The 18559-nt window shown below is 35.0% G+C and overlaps 1 protein-coding gene across 3 annotated transcripts in view; it reads left to right on the top strand.

The window, feature by feature from the left end:
• Positions 1-890: 890 nt before the first annotated feature.
• Positions 891-18559, top strand: part of Kynu (kynureninase) — a 116639-nt gene continuing 98970 nt past the window's right edge. Inside the window, exons 1-4 of one of the 3 annotated variants that reach the window (XM_042683504.1) lie at positions 891-1044; positions 1241-1341; positions 6950-7168; positions 8468-8647. In XM_042683504.1, the coding sequence (XP_042539438.1) occupies positions 7045-7168; positions 8468-8647 (304 nt within the window). In that variant the 5' untranslated portion in view covers positions 891-1044; positions 1241-1341; positions 6950-7044. The remainder of the gene's footprint in view (positions 1045-1240; positions 1342-6949; positions 7169-8467; positions 8648-18559) is intronic. The other 2 variants (XM_042683505.1, XM_042683506.1) reach the window with 2 other exon arrangements.

Here is an 18559-nt window from a genome sequence, read left to right on the forward strand (position 1 = left end):
AGTAACTATGTAAAGCATAGTTTATGTACAAGAGATAGGAGTTTGATCCTCAGCAACATTTAACTGCATTGCTCAGAACTGTATAGCTACAGAAAGCACATGACAGAAATGATAAATTGAAATAATTTTACCTACTATATTTTGGATACTCAAAAAAGTACGCATTAATAAGTGATTTAGTTATTCAAATGCAGGCTCAACTTTCAATCCTAATACTGAAAATTTTTGTTCTTACTTTTTATGCCTAAACAGAACTTTGTCAGAAATATCCAGGAATAAGCCTTCATAGGCAATATAGAGCAATAAAAAGCATAGATTTAAAAGAATAATTTTCAAAATTATGACATTTCTCAGGTTAATTTTGTTTGGATTTTTAAACTCTAACTTTTCCTTCTGTGATTGTCACATTAACTGTAGAGATTTTTAGCTAAGGGCTTTTTAAATCCTATATATTAAGCAATGAAACATATTCTGGTGTTCATACTATCTCATGCTATTTCATTTTGTTTATCTGAGACAGGGGCTAGCTATTCAGCTCTGGGTAGGTACTGGTTAAAAGCCATAAACTCTGTTCTGAAAAGACATGATTATAGAATTTTGCATCAAAACCAAAAGGAAGAGTCTCCTGAGAAGAGAACTTTCCTTCAGTTCTTCAGAGAATTCCATATGTAGCAGCAAAGACTAAGCATCAAATTTTCAATCTGAGTCCAACTAAACTCATAAGCTAGAACACCACAATTCTAAATAGAAAACAGGAAAGTTTACAAGAGTCTAAAAGGTCAGGACAAAGCTTGCAAAAGAAAATGCCCTCAGCAGGGTCACTTATTAGTGCTTGTAACCATGAGGAACAATGTTTGGTTTAGTGATTCACAGTCAAATTTAGTTGAGTGGGAGGAACTAAAATTATCTTGCAAAATCCCCACAGGGTGGAGTTTGAGCAGTTAGTTGAATTTCTCACTTTAAGGCCTGGTCTATAAAGTTACAAGACATTGCTGAATGGCTCACTGAGAAATTCTGGAATCTGAGGACCACATTGGAATCCAAGTAAGTAGGCACTAAAGCTGTGATGTTTACTCAGTACACAAATTAATCATTGTATTTTCTGAATGGAAATGTTATGTGATATAATACAATGTCATATTGTTTTGGATATTGCTTGTTCTTCTTTTCTGATTTTAACTAACCTTATAAAGAAAAATAGAATGGTTGCTCTAAAAGGTGTTTCAATCCTTAAACACAGGTTAATGAAGAGATCACTAGTCACAGAGTGAACAGAAAAGGTTAATTTCAATAGCACACTACAAGTCATCTGTGAAATTTTGTGACATTTGACAAATGAAGGTTAGTTTTACAGTTACTTGACTTTAAATGGTAATATTAGATCAAAATCCAGAAGAGGGAACTGTACCTGCAAATTAAACTTTAAGTTTTCTGTTTTCTGGTAACTCATTGACTTATTAGTCATACAGTTTAGAGAAGTGAAAATTCTACTCTAGAGCACATTTTCTTCCTCTCTTGTAAAGTACTTGCCTAAGAATGGAAAGTTGGTACATTTTTCTCTGTTTTGCAAACAGTTTTATTTTCTTTTTTAAAGGAATAATTAATGTTTTACTAGTTTTAAATAGTTGGAAAAGGAGTTGCCATTTAGCAAGTTCGTTTGAGAATACAATATATCTTAATCAATGTCATCCCTCTCAACATGCTCAGCTAAACTTCCCTTTCCCACTCCTTTCCTCATTCTTCTTAATGCTTCTTAATGTAGACTATACATTGGATTCTTTTTTTTGTTTGTTTTGTTTTTTGTCGATTGTGGGGCCTGAACTCTGGGCCTGAGCACTGTCCCTCAGCTCTTCAGCTCAAGGCTAGTGCTCTATGACTTGAGCCACAGCACCACCTCTGGCTTTTTCTGCTTATGGGTACGGAGGAATTGAACCCAGGGCCTCATGTATGCAAGACAAGAACTCTAACGCTGAGCCACCTTCCTAGCCCTATACTGAATTCTTGACTGCATTCTTCCCCCTTCTCTTCTTTATTTATCCAACCCTTTCCATTTGCTCCAACCTCACCCTTTTCAAGTACCCACTTCCTGGTGTTATATTGCAGAATTTTAACTTTGTGTTTCTAAGAAATTACACTATTTGAATTATCCCTCAAGTCTACTGTATTTTAGTTAATACATGTATATACACTTGCATACACTCTATTTACTTACACATTTATAAGCTAAATCTAGCTTCTATATATAAGGGAAAACATGTACCCTTCGTCTCTCTGAGCCTTACTGACTTCATTTCACCTTTATTCTTTTGTTTTCATTTTGAGGAAGGAGACATAGCATTGAAGCAGATGTGCTGTTCTTTGTAGTATGGAGTAGATGTGAATAAAGTCACTCTATTCTCAATGATTCGTTTTAAAAAAACTTGCTCTGAGAACTTATATCAAAGAAGATTTACTTTCCTTCTGAGAGAAATGTCAGGCTCTAAACTTTGAACTCAGTACAATTTGCTCACTTGCAGGAATAAACGAAACCTTCCTTTGTAAAGATTAACCACTGAGTTCTCATGGTTACTTAAATGCTTAACCTTAAACCAAAGAGTTAGGTGAGACTAAATATTATGATTCTATGCAGAGAAGCAGCTTTAAAGCAGACTAAATGGTTTAGCCATGTAAATAAAATCATGGAAGAAACATTTACAAGATTTCAAAAGCTAAACATGAAGGGCAAAATGGTATTGATTTTGAGAGAATTATGAAAGTATCTTTTGCTTTTTTATAAAAGATTCAGTCAGGCTCCAGAGGCACAAGTCTATAAATCTGAGTCTGAGATCTGAGGATAGTGGTTCAAAGTTAGCCAGTGCAGGAAAGTCCTTGAGACCCTTATCTCCAATTAAACATCAAAAGGCAGGGCAGGAAGTAGAACAATGGGTGAAGTGGTAATGTGCTAGCCATGACCAAAAAAGCAAAGGATAGTACCCATACCCTGAGTTGAGGTGCCAGGACCAGCACCAAAACAACAACAACAAAAATGCACAATGTAAATGGACCTTAAGCATTATCTCCTGAAAAAAGTACAATTTGACTTTATCTTATACAACAATGGCAATGCTTCTTCCCATACACCACATGGTGTGCTTGTCCAACTTGTTAACACTAACTATGTGACATGCAAAATTTGATAGTTTTTACAAACTTATATAAACATATCAACTAATGGGTAAAAAGATTCGAGGCACAAATTATGGCTTATGAAACATTGTTTTGTTGATGTGGTGAATATAGAATTGAGCACAAGTTAGTATGAGTTAATAAATTCAAGGGAAGTGACTGTTATTTTGAGAACTGAAGATCATACTGAAATCTGCTGGAAGTTGAGCATAGTTAGGGTTGGGGAATGGTGTTCTATCTTTGAGAAAGGCTGCTAATTTCAATGATCACATCATACCCCAAGTGTGACAATCCTACCAATGGAGCCAGCCATTTTAAATTTTGCCTGGCTGAGACTGTATTGCAAAGAGTTCTTTCAAAAGAGCAAATGAAGCTAAGCACAGTGGTATACAACTCTAATCTCAACACTCAGGAATTAGAAGCAGGAGGGAAAATCTCATAGCTCAAGATTTAGGACAACTTCAGTTATCTCGTGAGATGTTGTGCCAAGTAAAAAATTAAAAAAAGAAAACTGATTGGAGTGTGTGTGTGTGTGTGTGTGTGTGTGTGTGTGTGTGTGTGTGTGTGTGTGTGTGTGTGTGCAGAGAGAGAGGGAGAACAGAGAGAGACAGAAAAAAAGAATAAGTATAAATTCAAAGGTAGTCTCTGATACTGAGTAGACTGAAAGACTAACCAAAATATACAAAGAAGAGAATTAATTGCAGAAATATCAATTTAAAAATCAGAAAAATATACAAAGAGATAATATGAGGCTCAAGTCTTTGTTGTCTCAAGATTCTGCCTTGTACCAGTTCCCACATTCTGTTTGTGATTCAGCTGCACCTGAATCTACTCTACTATCACCATAACCTACTTTATTTTTGTTTATTTATATTCTGTACATGCCAGGGCTGCAGCTTCAGAGGAGATTACAAAATTTTTACTCTTCTGGATTATTTATATATATAGTTGTTTAAGAAAGGAAGTAGCTAACTTTCTTTTTTTTTGCAGGGGGGAGGTGTTGACAAGTAGGTTGATACATGCCTGTAATCTTGGAACTGGGAGGGCTGAGACAGAAGGATCTAGAGTTCCAGGCCAGCCTTGGCTATACAGAAAGTACCAGTTTTAAGAAAGATCATAATTTTAATGAGAAAGTTTGCTTTTACTCAGAGTAAGTGTTATGGTAATAAACTGTTGTGAATATTCATGAAGCACCACCTAGAATTTAACATCAAATCTATGGAATCTCAAAGTGCTAATTCACCAAAAATGTTCCCAAGTATGAAACAATCTCTTATTTCTGAGTTCAGTGGAAATATTTCTTTAATAATAAGGAATATCTCTCTATGAATAGGTTATTGGTCATGCCAAAAAAATTCACCAAGCTATTTTGTTTATTGCCTTATTCAGCTGTTATTTTTGGGTGACCCTATCTAAAAAAACTTCTCAGCAATAGAGTGGCCATAAAGATGCACTAAATATGGCAGAGCTTCAAGTAGAAAGCAGTTCATTGGAGAAGATCAGCATCTTAGTCAAGCTACTATAAAAATAAAAATAAAAAGCAGGTATACAGTAAGGATATTCCTATACTAATCTCCACTTGGAGCTTTGCACAAAGCTGAATAAAAAGATCTGGTGTCTGTCCACAGCTATTTGTCGATGGCCTGGTAGCTCTGTGATTCTTCCTTGCTTCTGGAATAATGGCTTACAGTTCATGCTTTAACCATCAATGCTTCCCTTCTACTCTGAAAAATGAATCTCTCTTGACAACATTCCTCCTCCACCATTGCTTCTTGCTCTGATTCTTTTAAAATTGCAATCCTGTTTCTAACTGAATGAGTAAATGTATCTCATAGCACAAATTCCTGAAAGAATTTGATTATATGCTCAACTAAACACCATCACCACTGTTTGCTTAGTAGTTTCACAGCAAGTCGTTCACAGACCATGATCAGAGTAGTGGGCTGTCTTTAGGTGTCAAGTATCCAGCAAATCTTAATCAGCTATGACCTGACAGCACAACATGTCAAGTGAGAGAGATAGTTTAGTCAATATTTTTTTCATTGGAAAGCTAAAAGTAGGTACCCATTTAGAATGAAGTATGGCAAACATGTTCATCTTTCTCATTCATGCATACACTTGAATAAATACAGTATTTGGCAGAATATATTCTTTATTATAAAATCTTTGCCCATAAATATTGTTGATATTTAGAAGTTAAAACACTAAATTGAGAAAACACATAACATAGATTTTATGAAAAATGTGGCGTTCAAGCTAGGATTTTGAATGGTGTCTAGCATAGGAATATGTAGAAGGAAAAAAATATGGCATTAGAGAATTCACAGATTTAGAATATTACAAGAAAACTGCAAACAATTTAGTATGATCAGATATTGAAAGACAATCGGCAATGTTAGAATCACTGACTTTGTTATAAAATAATAAATTAAGTCACTCAACTGGTATCAAAACTAAAAGACATTCACAAGTGAAGTTAAGTATCTTTATGGGAAAATATAAAAAAAAGATCAATGGATCAGCATTAGCGACTGAGAAAGGAAATAGCAATCTAGGTAGAAAGTACAAATTACAATACAGAAAAATATTTATGATAATAATTGTTTAAGGTGGAAAAGCAGAAAAGTAATAGAAAAATGTGACTACATTCAAATTCTAAAGCTCTTTCACTCTGGGTGAGTGTTTGACCTAGTTTTTGATTCTAGACTTTAAAAATTGTATGAATTGAAAAATGTCAAACACATTTTGTGATGGAGTTTTACCATAAGTTTCAGACTCAAGTTTCCAATGACTCCCTTGACTTTTCTACTTAGAGATTCAATAGCTATCTGAAATTCAATATGACCCCTAGAGTTCTGTGATTTCCCTCATCAGTTTTTCTTCCCCCAATATTTATTATTTTATCACACTTCACATATATTTTAGACCTAAAAACTAGAAAAAAAAACTCTTACCTGTCCTCACCAGAGACAATTTGTTACAGTTCTACCTGGTTTTCTATAAAGTAGGTCACAAATCCACATTCCTATCTGTGTTCTCTCAGTCAAATTCGATCCATCAGCTCTTTCTCCTCTGAATGAATGTAATAGCCTTACTATGATCATCTTTCTCAATTCTTATAAAGCATACAGATGCAAAGTCATTTTTGATTAATGCAAAATTATACAATATCATTCTCCTACTCAAACTCTACAGTGTTGTGTGGAGAAACAAATGAGTGATGGAGATTTACCTGGGAAGTCAGGGCATTCATTTTCATCACGAGAACTGCATATTCACATAAAAATCACCATTGCTTTCTCATTCAACTTAGGAATGCATGCAGAAGTACTTCATAATGAATTTATGTCTCCCTATCACACTCTATCATCATTCTGCCCACCCCTTTTTATTAGTATATTAGTTGAACTGGCCAATATCTCCTGCTTCTCAGAACATTTGCAGTTGCCGTCACTTTTCCTAAGGTAGGGTTGTCATATGGCTGACTTTATAACATGATTTAAAGATGCCTTTTCTTCCTAATCCATTCTTCTCCAAATGTATACAGAATGAGATTTGCACTTAAATATTATTTTATTCTCAGCGTTTGTATAGCTTTCCAGATAGAACCACAAGATATATTTTAAATGAGATGCATACAGACGAAAAACACAGAACTGTCATAGGTAAAATCAAGTTAGCATTGATGCTCAACTTAAAATTAGTGGAAAATATAGATGAATAAAAATTTGAGTAAAATGTTAGAACATATGCTGAAATATTTATTTTCATTTATCACCTCTAGAAACAGTATACCTTCCATAATACTGGGTCGAACTGAATGAATGCTAAACCCAGGAGAATGTCATTTCAGAATAACAGAGTCCTATCTGTTCTAAGATGGTCTGTGTGACTATGACAATGAAGAAATTGCTTACAGTTACCAGCAACAGAATCTTCTTTGGTATTCATACTGAAAAAGTACCAACCTTTAATGTGAAGTTACCTTCAAGATCATTCACAAGTAAGGCAGGGGAAAAGAAATATAGGTTGCATGGTTTCCCTCATTTTTGGTAGCTAGAATGTGCCTATAACTACAAGTAAACACATTGAATAATTAATATATTAATTTACTGTATATCTGTATATATACATATATATATATATATATATATATATATATATATTCTGGAACATGATAAACTGTATAGGACTCTAGATGGGCACACACTAAGGCCAAGAAATGGATGAGAAAAGCTCAATGGTTATTGCATATGATCATATAAAATAATATTTTATTAAATGAACTCCAGTGAAAGGAAACAAGAGATTTCTTTAGTTGTTATTGCTGTTTTCTTTTCATTTTAGTCTTATTAGTTTATATTTGGGAAGGCAAGGGGGTTACAAAAAAGGTGGAACAAAGGGTCAGCAAATACAACAATGATAATCACTAGAAGTTATGTGGAAAATGATCTGTCCAGCTTGCAGGAGGGACTGGAAGAGGGGAAGAGAAGGGGAGACATGGTTCAAAAAGACTTGTACTCATTACTGATTCATGGAACTATAACTGTTCTGTATATCACTTCTATATTAACAATAAAAATAGAATAAAATAAAAGAAAGGAAAAAAAGTGCATAGTTTGAACTTTGATACAGTAACCATTTGGGCAGAAGAAGCAGATAGAAAATGATGTTTTCTTTCTAATTTTCACAAAAGTATGTTTTACTGTTACCATCAAATAGAGCATCAAGAGGAAAAAGGATGTCTCAAATGTACTTTTTTCCATTTCCCTAGGTAATAAGAATAGAAAGAACTAATATTTCCTGAGAACCTCCAGTAGTCTCAGCAATGTTATCGTACTTAATCCTTTTAATATCCGTTAAGATATGGCTTTTTATTTTTTATGAAAAAAAAAAACTCAGCTGCAGGCTTCAATGCTGGTTGGCTAATTTTCTAAGGCTGGAAATTGACAATTTATTGTTGTTTTCTTGTTTTGTTTTGTTTGGTGGTAGCCCTGAGGCTTGAACTCAGAGCATGTACATTGTACCTAAGATTTTATGCTCAAGTTACTTTGAGTCACAGCTCCATTTACAACTTTCTGCTGGTTTAGTGAAGATAGAATCTTATGACTACCAGTGCTGGCTTTGAACCCTGACACTCAGTTCTCAGCCTCCTAAGTAGCTAGGATTACAGGTGGTAAGCCACTAGTGCCCAGCAGGAATCTAAGATTTATTTTTAGAAGGTACATCAGTCAAAGGACAAGTTTTCTCCAGGGAAGTGATCAAAGTGAGATTGTTTTATTATTTTCTTTCTCTTTTAAAGAACGATTTATGATGGAGCCTTTACCTCCTGAGCTGCCAGCAGACACTGTGCGGCGCATTGCGGCTGAACTAAACTGTCACCCAACAGACCAGAGGGTGGCTCTCCACCTAGATGAGGAAGATAAGCTGAGACATTTCAGGGACTATTTCTATATACCCAAGATGCAAGATCTGCCTCCAAGTAAGAATATGGGGGAAGGTTTCTAAAAAATCAATTAATTAATTTACTTTTGCTATACTACATGTTTATCATAAATCTCTGAGAAATCATTGTTCCATTGTATAATAAAGCCATTACAATTGTGTCTGAAAAATAGCAGGTCCCTGGTGCTATTAAATCAACCTGTCCTCCTACCTTAGCTTCATATTCTTTATGTTTCTTATCCTCCTTGGAATAAAATACTTACAGAGTGTTTATGCTGTCATCTACATTCTCTGAACAATACAGTGACTGACTGATAATTATAGGCAGAGGTATTCATGTGTGCTCTCAGCACTTAGAGCTCGAAACAATTCTTTTCAATGTGGTATTAGAGTATCTCTTATTTTTTGTGGCACCTAGTTGATAGCAGTAAGATATTTGTCTGAACTGGAATATGTTCTGTAACTTGGATAGATAAGGAGTGATGTTATATGAATAGCCATCATTGTTTGCTTGCTATAAGTATACACTGAGATGGTAAGAGTTACCTAAAAAATACATTCTACGTTTCTGAGCAGTCTACAGTAAACTAACTGTTTCTGCTCTGGAGGAGATTGTATTTAAAAAAAAAACTTTATGAAAAATGTGAAGAATGTCATATTTAACTTTTTTTTCCTTTTTACATCAATGAAAAATACTACAGGGTGAGTGGAATTAATCCACTAAAGTTACTTCACATACTTTAGAAGAGTCTGCCTACATGCTAAGGTTTATGTGTTTAGCAACTAGTGTTCGTTTTGGTTTACTTGACATACTTTCCTAAGTAATTTTGTCACATCTATGAGTTTATATTTAGAGTAAGGAGACACCTAACAAATTAAAAGAACTTAATCATGCCCACTAGGAAGTATTTCTCTTAGTGTTGGTGTTAGCATTGTGAGCTACATTTTCTCCAAGGTAGTGTGAGATGGAAGTGTTGATAAGGTGAGATCTAAGTAGAGATAAGATTGTGGTGAGAAAGTGTGCCCAGCAGACTCAGTGTGAAGCACGGCCTGGTGCTTGCTGAAGTTTGTTCTATACAAATGCAATGGTATCATCCTTGGGAGTAAATAACCCTAGTGTGTCTTTAGTATAGGTATGTATATGTGCATGTGCATGTGCATGTGTATATGCATGTCTGTGTATGTGTTTGTATTTGCAAGGTAGAAAAGTTTCAAATGAATCCGCATTTCCTGCCCTATGAAAATCTTCCAAAAGCATATAGTAGTTACATAGAATCTCAACTAATTTTAATATGCTAACACAATACTTAAATGAAGTACTCCAGTGTAATCTTGAACTATATGAAATAGAACCTAATAAGTTTTGGGGAAATGAGAGCAATAAGACATGGAACCTTAGATTTAATTTTTAAATATTCTTTAAGAATTATTGCAGGCATTCCCACCTATGATTTTTCTGATATCTTGCCATTAAATATACATTTTCCATACTTTCAATAGAATTCATTTAATAAATTTTCTTCTGTTGTTAGGTTCTTACAAGTTTTATTTTGGAAGGGCCTAAAATATTTTTATCTACTAGCTACTCAAGAGACTGAAGTCTGAGGTCCACAGTTTAAAGTTATTGAAGGCAAGAAAGTCCATGAGACTCTTCCTCCAATTGACCAGAAAAAAGCCAGAAGTGACTCACATAGTAGAGCACTAGCATCACACACACACACACACACACACACACACACACACACATACACACACACACAAAGATTTTTCTTTACTAAAATTCATGAAGTACTTAATGTTCATCATTTTTCTAAAGATCATAGCCACAGTCAAAAAATAAGAGAGAAAGGAAGAAGGGAGAGAAGGAAGAAGGAGGAAATGAAGGAGGGAGGGAGGAAGAGAAAAAAAGGTGGAGTGAAGGAAGAAAATAGACTAGAAGCAGGAAGAGATGGAAGAGGAAAGAGAGAAGGTACAAATGGTAAAGTATATAACATAATAAACAGTAAACAAATGCCTATGTAAAACCTGGCAATAAGGTTGAAGAAGTAAATAGTAAATGTAAGCGAAGTGAGAAAAGAAAGGATTCAATATAATTTTTAATTTTCTCAGGAGGGTTGCACCACTCCCTCTCATTAATAAAAAAAGAAATTCAATTTCCCATTAAATAATTCTGGTTTAATATCAGGAGAAACAGCATGAGCCAAGATTTATGGCTCATCTGAATAGTGGTGCTATCTTGTCATTATTATATTGTTTAGAGTAACTCTTCATCTAATAGAGAACTTAGGAAGGTAGGTGTGTTGATGCATGTTAACAGCCTAGCATTCAAGAAGCTGAGACTCTCTAGTGAGACATTCTTTAAAACATTAAAAATGAATAAAAAGTTTAAAAAGTAAAATAAAAACAACATTTTCTTTCTATCTTTTATTGTTTTGGAATCTGTGGCCTTTGGTTCAGAATCCAAAGGGTCAGTGGTGTTTTAAGCTGTAGGAAAATACAGATCCAAAAAGGAAAGACAAATATTGTCTGTATGTCATTCTGTGTGGAAGGTTTCAGATCTTGCCCTCAGACATGTCCCTTACATGGACAGAGTTTGAACTTGGCCCTTCCTACTTGTAAAATAGACTGAAAACAAGTTATCACTTAACTCTTGTAACCAAATGAAAACCTGACAAGTCTGTTGTGACAAAGGAAAGACAGAATGGACCTTAGGACATAGAAAGTAGTTGCATTTACTTTGCAGATATAAATATAAAGTCTTCAGCATTTAGGTAACAGCTGAAAATACAGATACGAACATCATCCAAGAATTGTAGCTTATAATGAAAGAGTTAGTGAAAATAAAATTTTCATCACTGGCAAGAAAGATAAATTATACTAAGAGGATACAAAGAAGAAATAGTGTTTTTTTATTTTTTAATTTCATTTTATTGTAAAGATGGCCAATAGACACATGAAGAAATGCTCGAGTTCTCTAGCTATAAAAGAAAAGCAAATCAAAACAACACTGAAATTCTACCTCATCCCAGTTAGAATGACTATAATCAAGAAATCTAATAACAACAGATGCTGGAGGGGATGTGGTCAAAAAGGAACTTTACTGCATTATTGGTGGGAGTATAAACTTGGAAAGCAGTATGTAGGTTCCTCAAAAGACTACACATAGAGCTCTCCTATGACCCAGCAATCCCACTCCTGGGCATTTACCTCAATGACCACAAACAAAGCTGCACTAAAGCTACCAGCACAACTATGTTTATTGCAGCATTATTCACCATAGGTAAGATATGGAGCCAATCGAGATGCCCCTCAGTAGATGAATGGATCAAGAAAATGTCATATATATATATATATATGAATTCTATGCTTCCATCAGAAGGAATGGCACCGCCTTATTTATTAGAAAATAGAAAGACTTAGAAAAAAATCGTATTAAGTGAAGTAAGCCAGAACCAAAGAAATATAGACCCTATGGTTTCCCTTATTTGCAATAATTAGTGTGCATCTAGGCTAATCTTATCAGATGACCAGAAAAGCTCAAAAGCTGTGTACATATGACCATATAAGATGATGCAAAGCAAAATGAACCCCAAGATAAGGACACAGAGGTTTTTCTTTGTTGTTTTTTTCAAAGTTCTATGTGATTTTTTTTTGTTTCTTTAGTATGTTCTTCCCCCTATGGCATAACCCCTGTTCTCACTGTATTTGATTTTTAGTACCCTGTGCCTTGTGTATACATTTATCTAATTTGTGGAGGGGAAGGGGAATAATGAAATGCTTAAAGAAAGACACAGGGCCACCCATTACAACAATGAGACTCACAAGACACTATGTGGATAATGTACTTTAAAATCTCAGTGTGGGGTGAGGAGTGGGAAAGGCGGGGAAGAAAGGGGTAGCAGGAGAAAAACAAAGGAGGGATAGCAATGCTCACCAAAAATGTACTCATTACCTTACTCATGTAACTGTAACCCCTCTGTACAGCAACGTAGTGTTTTAAAACCAAAATGTAGACAGGCATTCAGTTATTGCAGGCCTTGTAAGTTATTCAATAGTCTTAACTTTAATTACTTCACTAGAATTATGGGGAGTGGGGGAGTTTCTAATTTTTCTAGGAATATTTTGGACAGAGTGAAAAATAGGGAGTGAAATATTAGGAACTGAAATTAGTTTGCCAATATCCATTTCTACATGAAAGAAAGAAAATAAGGACAAAAGATGTTTATGGATGTCTTGATAAATATTGCAGAAAGGAGTAAGGAGAAGAGGAGAGATGGAAACAGAGACAGAGAATAAGAGAGAGAGAGAGAAAGAGAGAGAGAGAGGGAGGGAGGGAGGGACAGAGGGAAAGAGGGAAAGAGGGAGGGAGAAATTAGACAGAGACAAACAGAAACAAAGATAGAATGATGATTTTCAACCAAAACATCTATACTGGTTTTGTTATCTGCCTTGATATTTTTCATTTCAGCCCCCAAAATCTAAAATCCTAAAATGACATGTAAATTGTTGAAGATAGTTTTGGCTAATCTCAAAGCCTCAAAAGTTGTATTGACTTCAATAGCCAAAATCAATATAATTCAGATTGACAGTTCTAAACAAACAAACAAACAAACTAAACAATGGCACCAACTCCCTTGCAGTCTTTCCATCCTTCTAGCAATATGTTATCATGTCTACCTTAGCCATGTGTAAAGGACTAGATATATAAATATTGTCACTTTCCACTTGTGCAAAATCTGTCCTACACAAGGTTGTGAATTTTCCTAAGAATATGTTATTTTAAAAAAGATGGTGTGTCCACCCCTGAAGATTTACCTAAAAGATTACAAACAGGGATACAGTAAAGCCACTAGCACAACCATATTACAGCACTATTCACCATAGCCAAGGTATGAAATCAGCCCAGATGCTCCTCAATGGACAAATGATATATACATATGCAATGAAATTTTACTCATCCATGAAAAAAAATAATATTGTACCATTTGCAAAGGACTAGAAATTCTTTAAAAAGAAAAGAAAAATAATATACTAAGTGAATTAAGTGAAATCAGGGCCAGAGAGATAAGGGATCCATGTTTTTTGCTTTATTTTCTTACATGTGGAAGCTAGATTTAGTTACAAACACATAAATAAATACATTGGGTGGTATACAATGTATGAAAATGTATTAACTGAACTATGGCAGATTTGTGGGAGATCTCAAATAGTTCAATTTTGCTAAATAAATTTAGCAAAGTAAAACACCAGGAAGCAGGTACTTGAAAAGCATGAGGTGGGGGGATTGGGGAAATAAAGAGAGGAATGAAGAGAAGAGAGGTAGAACACAGTCATATTCTACACATATTCTACACAATTAAGATGAGTGAGGGAACTGGGCACTGATGGCTCACACCTATAATCGTAGCTACTCAGGAGGCTAAGATCTGAGGGTTGAAGTTCAAAATCAGGCTGGACAGGAAAGTCCTTGAGACTCTTCAATAAACCACCAGAAAACTGGAAGTATTGCTATGGCTCAAGTGGTAGAGCACTAGCCTTGAGCTGAAGAGCTCAGGGACAGAGCCCAGGCCCAGAGTACAAGCCCCACAACCAACCTCCCCCACCAAAGAAAGAGATGAGTGAGGGAAAGGGTTGGTGGGGAAAGATGGGGTGAGAATGTGGAAAAGGGCAACATTGATCAAGAAACAGTTTATTCACAAACTGTATTGTCAATTGGCAACTTCTTTATAAACATAGTTAAAAATATTTTTAATTGGAGAAAAAACAAATCAAAGAAAGGTGGGATAAATAGGATTGCATGAAACTGCAGAGCTTCTGCATGGCAAAGGACATGGCTAGCAAGATCAATAGAAAGCCCAGAGATTGAGAAAAGATCTTCTCTAGTCATACAACAGAAAAGGACCTCATATCTAAAATATACATAGAATTCAAAAAAATAAATAAATCGGACTGGGAAGGTGGCTCAGTGGTAGAGCGCTTGCCTTGCATGCTCAAGGCCCTGGGTTCGATTCCTCAGCACCACATAAGCAAAAAGAAAAAAGCCGGAAGTGGTGCTGTGGCTCAAGTGGTAGAGCGCTAGCCTTGAGCTGAAGAGCTGAGGGACAGTGCCCAGGTCTAGAGTTCAGGGCCCACAACCAGACCCAAATAAATAAATAAATAAATAAATAAATCCCCCAACAACAAATCCTCAAAGAATCAACCACCCAATTAATAAGCAGGCTAAAGACTTAAAGAGAAACTTCTCTGAAGAGGAAATAAGAATGGCCAATAGACACATGAAGAAAGGCTCAATTTCTCTAGCCATAAAAGAAATGCAAATCAAAGCAACATTGAGATTCTACCTCAACCCAGTTAGAATGGCTATAATCAAGAACTCTAATAACAACAGATGCTAGAGGGGATATGGCCAGAAGGGAACCCTACTGCATTATTGGTGGGAGTGTAAACTTGTTCAACCACTTTGGAAATCAGTATAGAAGTTCCTCAAAAAACTCCACATAGAGCTCCCCTATGACCCAGCAATCCCACTTTTGGGCATTTACCCAAATGATCACAAACAAGACCATACTAAAGCTACCAGCACAACTATGTTTATTGCAGTATTATGTACCATAGCTAAGATATGGAACCAACCCAGATATATATGTGTATATATGAATATATATATATATATATATATATATATATAGAGAGAGAGAGAGAGAGAGAGAGAGAGAGAGAGAGAGAGAGGAATTCTATGCCTCCATCAGAAAGAATGATACCACTCTGTTTGTTAGGAAATGGAAGGACTTGGAAAAAATCATGTTAAGTGAAGTAAGCCCGACCTAAAGAAACATAGGTCCCATGGTTTCCCTTACTTGTAATAACTAATATATGTCTAGGATAAGCTTACCATACAAGTAGAAAAGGTCAAAAGCTATGTACATATGACCATACAAGATGATGCTAAATGAAATGACACCACAGTAGGGACACAAGAAGTTTTTTCGTGTCTCTTTTGTTTTTAATGTACTATGTGATTTTTTATTTCTTTTGTATGTTCTTCCCAATGGTAACCTCTGTTTTCACTGTATTTGATTCCAGTGCCTTGCATCTTGTATATACATGTTTCTAATCCGGAAAGGGGAAGGAAAATAACAAAATGCTGAAACAAGGATACAGGTTGACTCATTGTAACAATGAGACCTACAAGACATTAAGTTGAAAACAAACTTTACAACTTCAGGAGGTGGGGAGGGAGGAGTTAGGGAGGTGTGGAGGGAAGGAATAGTAGGAGAAAAACAAAGGAGGGAGTAACAATACTCAAAAGGAAATGTACTCATTACCTTACTCCTATAACTGTAACCCCTTTGTACAGTATCTTTACAATTAAAAAGATTGGGGAAAAAAGGTGGTGAATACATGGGCTGAAAAGTTAGCACAATAGTTACACTTGCCTAGAGCTCAAGGATCTGTGTGCATATAATAGTACTACATAACATACAAATCATTTTTAAGTATGGGGAATTTCTTTGAAAATCTTGAGGATGACTCATTTTAGCAAATGCTTTTCCATTATCATGACAGATCACAGAAAATCCTAATGAGCTCAGAATTGGGCATGACTATACAGAGAACACATGAAATGTATTACACAAGTAATGTTTTTTTCCCTTCAATATTTTTCTGGAAGTATATTCAGAGACCAATGAGATTTTTCAAAGCATCCTCTTGCATACTGTGTAAATAAGAATAGAAGCATCTCCTCAGAACAATACTAGGAAATTAATATTATTCAGCTATAGTTTTAATAAAACAATATTGCTGGGTGTACAATTATTAAGGCATTCAAAAATATAAGAAGCTTTTGCTGACTACATTCAAATGATAATAAAAATATGCATGTCTTATTTAGTAAAATCTACAGAAAATAGAGTTCTGTGGATTTTACAATCAGTGAATCTGTCCAACAAGATCTTAGATCAAGAAATGAAACATTGCCATAACCTGGGAAAATGGTCTTCTAACTGTTTTCAGTTTCCCAAGGCCACAGTGCCATTTGAATCTATTTTCTGTATGTAACAATCAGTCCTCAATTTAGAAATAAGTTCTGTTCTCAAAGTTTCTTTTGGTCATTCTGTTTAGGGTCAGGTGCTTTTGTGCACAGTGTGGGCATACTCAGTAGCTCATGTGCAGAGCCATCTGATCCTTTTTGCGAGACTATTCTTTGCTGTGATAATTATGACAGTGTCCTACACCCAGGATCACCTCTTCATTTTCTCTTAGCTGGAAAACAGACTTTCATTTGGAGAAAGAGAACAAAAATTGCCATAGCCATTAGGTAGACTTCTCCTCCCCAGACATTTGGTACTAGTGCCAACGGATTGCACTAATGAACAGCCTGAGAGAGGATAAGAAAACAGAACTAGAAATAAACCTCGCACAATTTCTTCCATTCTTTCCTTGTGAGCTTTAGAAACTTAAAAAAAATAGAAATAGGGGTAGTAAAATAATCTCAGAGATTCTACAATCCATACAAGACTCATGGTATAGGGTTTATAGCTGTATTTGAATTGAGGCTTCCTTCAAATCCCTCCGAAATGGAAAGAAATCCTGAAAAATCACTGCCAGTTTGACTATATTTCCAGTTCTATTTTCTTTCTCACAGATGCTCCTTGATTTGATGAGGTGGTTTTATCCCAGTAAACTAATTATAAGTTGAAAATATAGTAAGTAGAATGTATATGTGTTACACCTGGCCTAATGAATACCAATACAGTAAGCAATAGCAGTACAGTAGGCAGTAGAATATTAGTTAATTACCTTATAGGTTTTGTGGCTTACCACCCTCGAAAAGCTCAAATTTCAAAACCAAAAGTTTTATCTCCAATGATTCAATTATGGCAAATAAAGCTTTACCCACTTAAAATCCAAAACCTATGAGTGAAGTTGCAAAAACAAAACTGTGTAAACTTGAAAAATGTTGTTAATCCCCCATCAAGTGAAGGATTGTTTGTATTTGTTTCCACTTACAGTAGAATCCTTGGATACCCATTAAGTACATTTTAGTTGCATTCTATGGTCTGACTGAAGTGTGTTTCACCATGTCAAGTTGTATCTGACTTCAACTGAAGAAGAATGAAAAGCTTTCCATAGTCTAAGAAAAAAGTTTTAACTATACTACAAAGAAATAAGTTTTGTTTAAAAATATTTTAATGTAGAATATGTTAGCAAACTATTCTCTCCTTCTGTTAATCAGAAATAGAACTATTATCAAGGAAATTTGATATGTAATGCAATATATGTTATGCAATTAAATTTAAGAACTCCTTTCACCATTGGGTTGCTTCTGAGGGTTATTTTCCTACAGATAATAATTTGACCTAATCTCAGATACCAATATAGTCCGTAATTTAAGGACCTAAGACTAAATCCCAGTTTATCACTATTTGAAACTGCTGAAATGCAATTCAATATTGCCAACATTAATAGAAACAATCCAATCAAACCAGTACCACAATGGTTAAAATTGGAGCAATTTTACAATTAGTACTTCTTACCCTATAAATTCATATTTTTGGTCTAATAATACTAGGGCTCCAAATAATCAAACTATAGTATGATGAACACAGCTGGGACCTATATGTTCTATTACTAATTATAATATACTCAGTAACAATTTCATGAACCTGCATAAACATGATATATCATTCGAAAACATCTTTTACCTTTAACTTTTCCTTTCCCTTTCCTTTCCCTCTGCATGCTATTTAAGAATGAAGTTGCTGATTTAAGAAAAATGAAAATATAAAAGCAAACCATTTTCTAAGATGAACAATCAGTAATAGCAGAGCTAAAGCAAAGGTTCTGGCTCTAAAGACTCCCCATTGATTAAAGTCAGCCTCCGATCCTAGAAAGCCAGTTGAAGAGATGAGCAGTGGTGGTAGCAGAAAGGAACGTTACTAACAGC

Source organism: Dipodomys spectabilis, unplaced genomic scaffold (assembly GCF_019054845.1).
Source record: "Dipodomys spectabilis isolate Male_0828 unplaced genomic scaffold, ASM1905484v1 ptg000081l, whole genome shotgun sequence".
In the NCBI taxonomy this organism is placed as follows: domain Eukaryota; kingdom Metazoa; phylum Chordata; class Mammalia; order Rodentia; family Heteromyidae; genus Dipodomys; species Dipodomys spectabilis.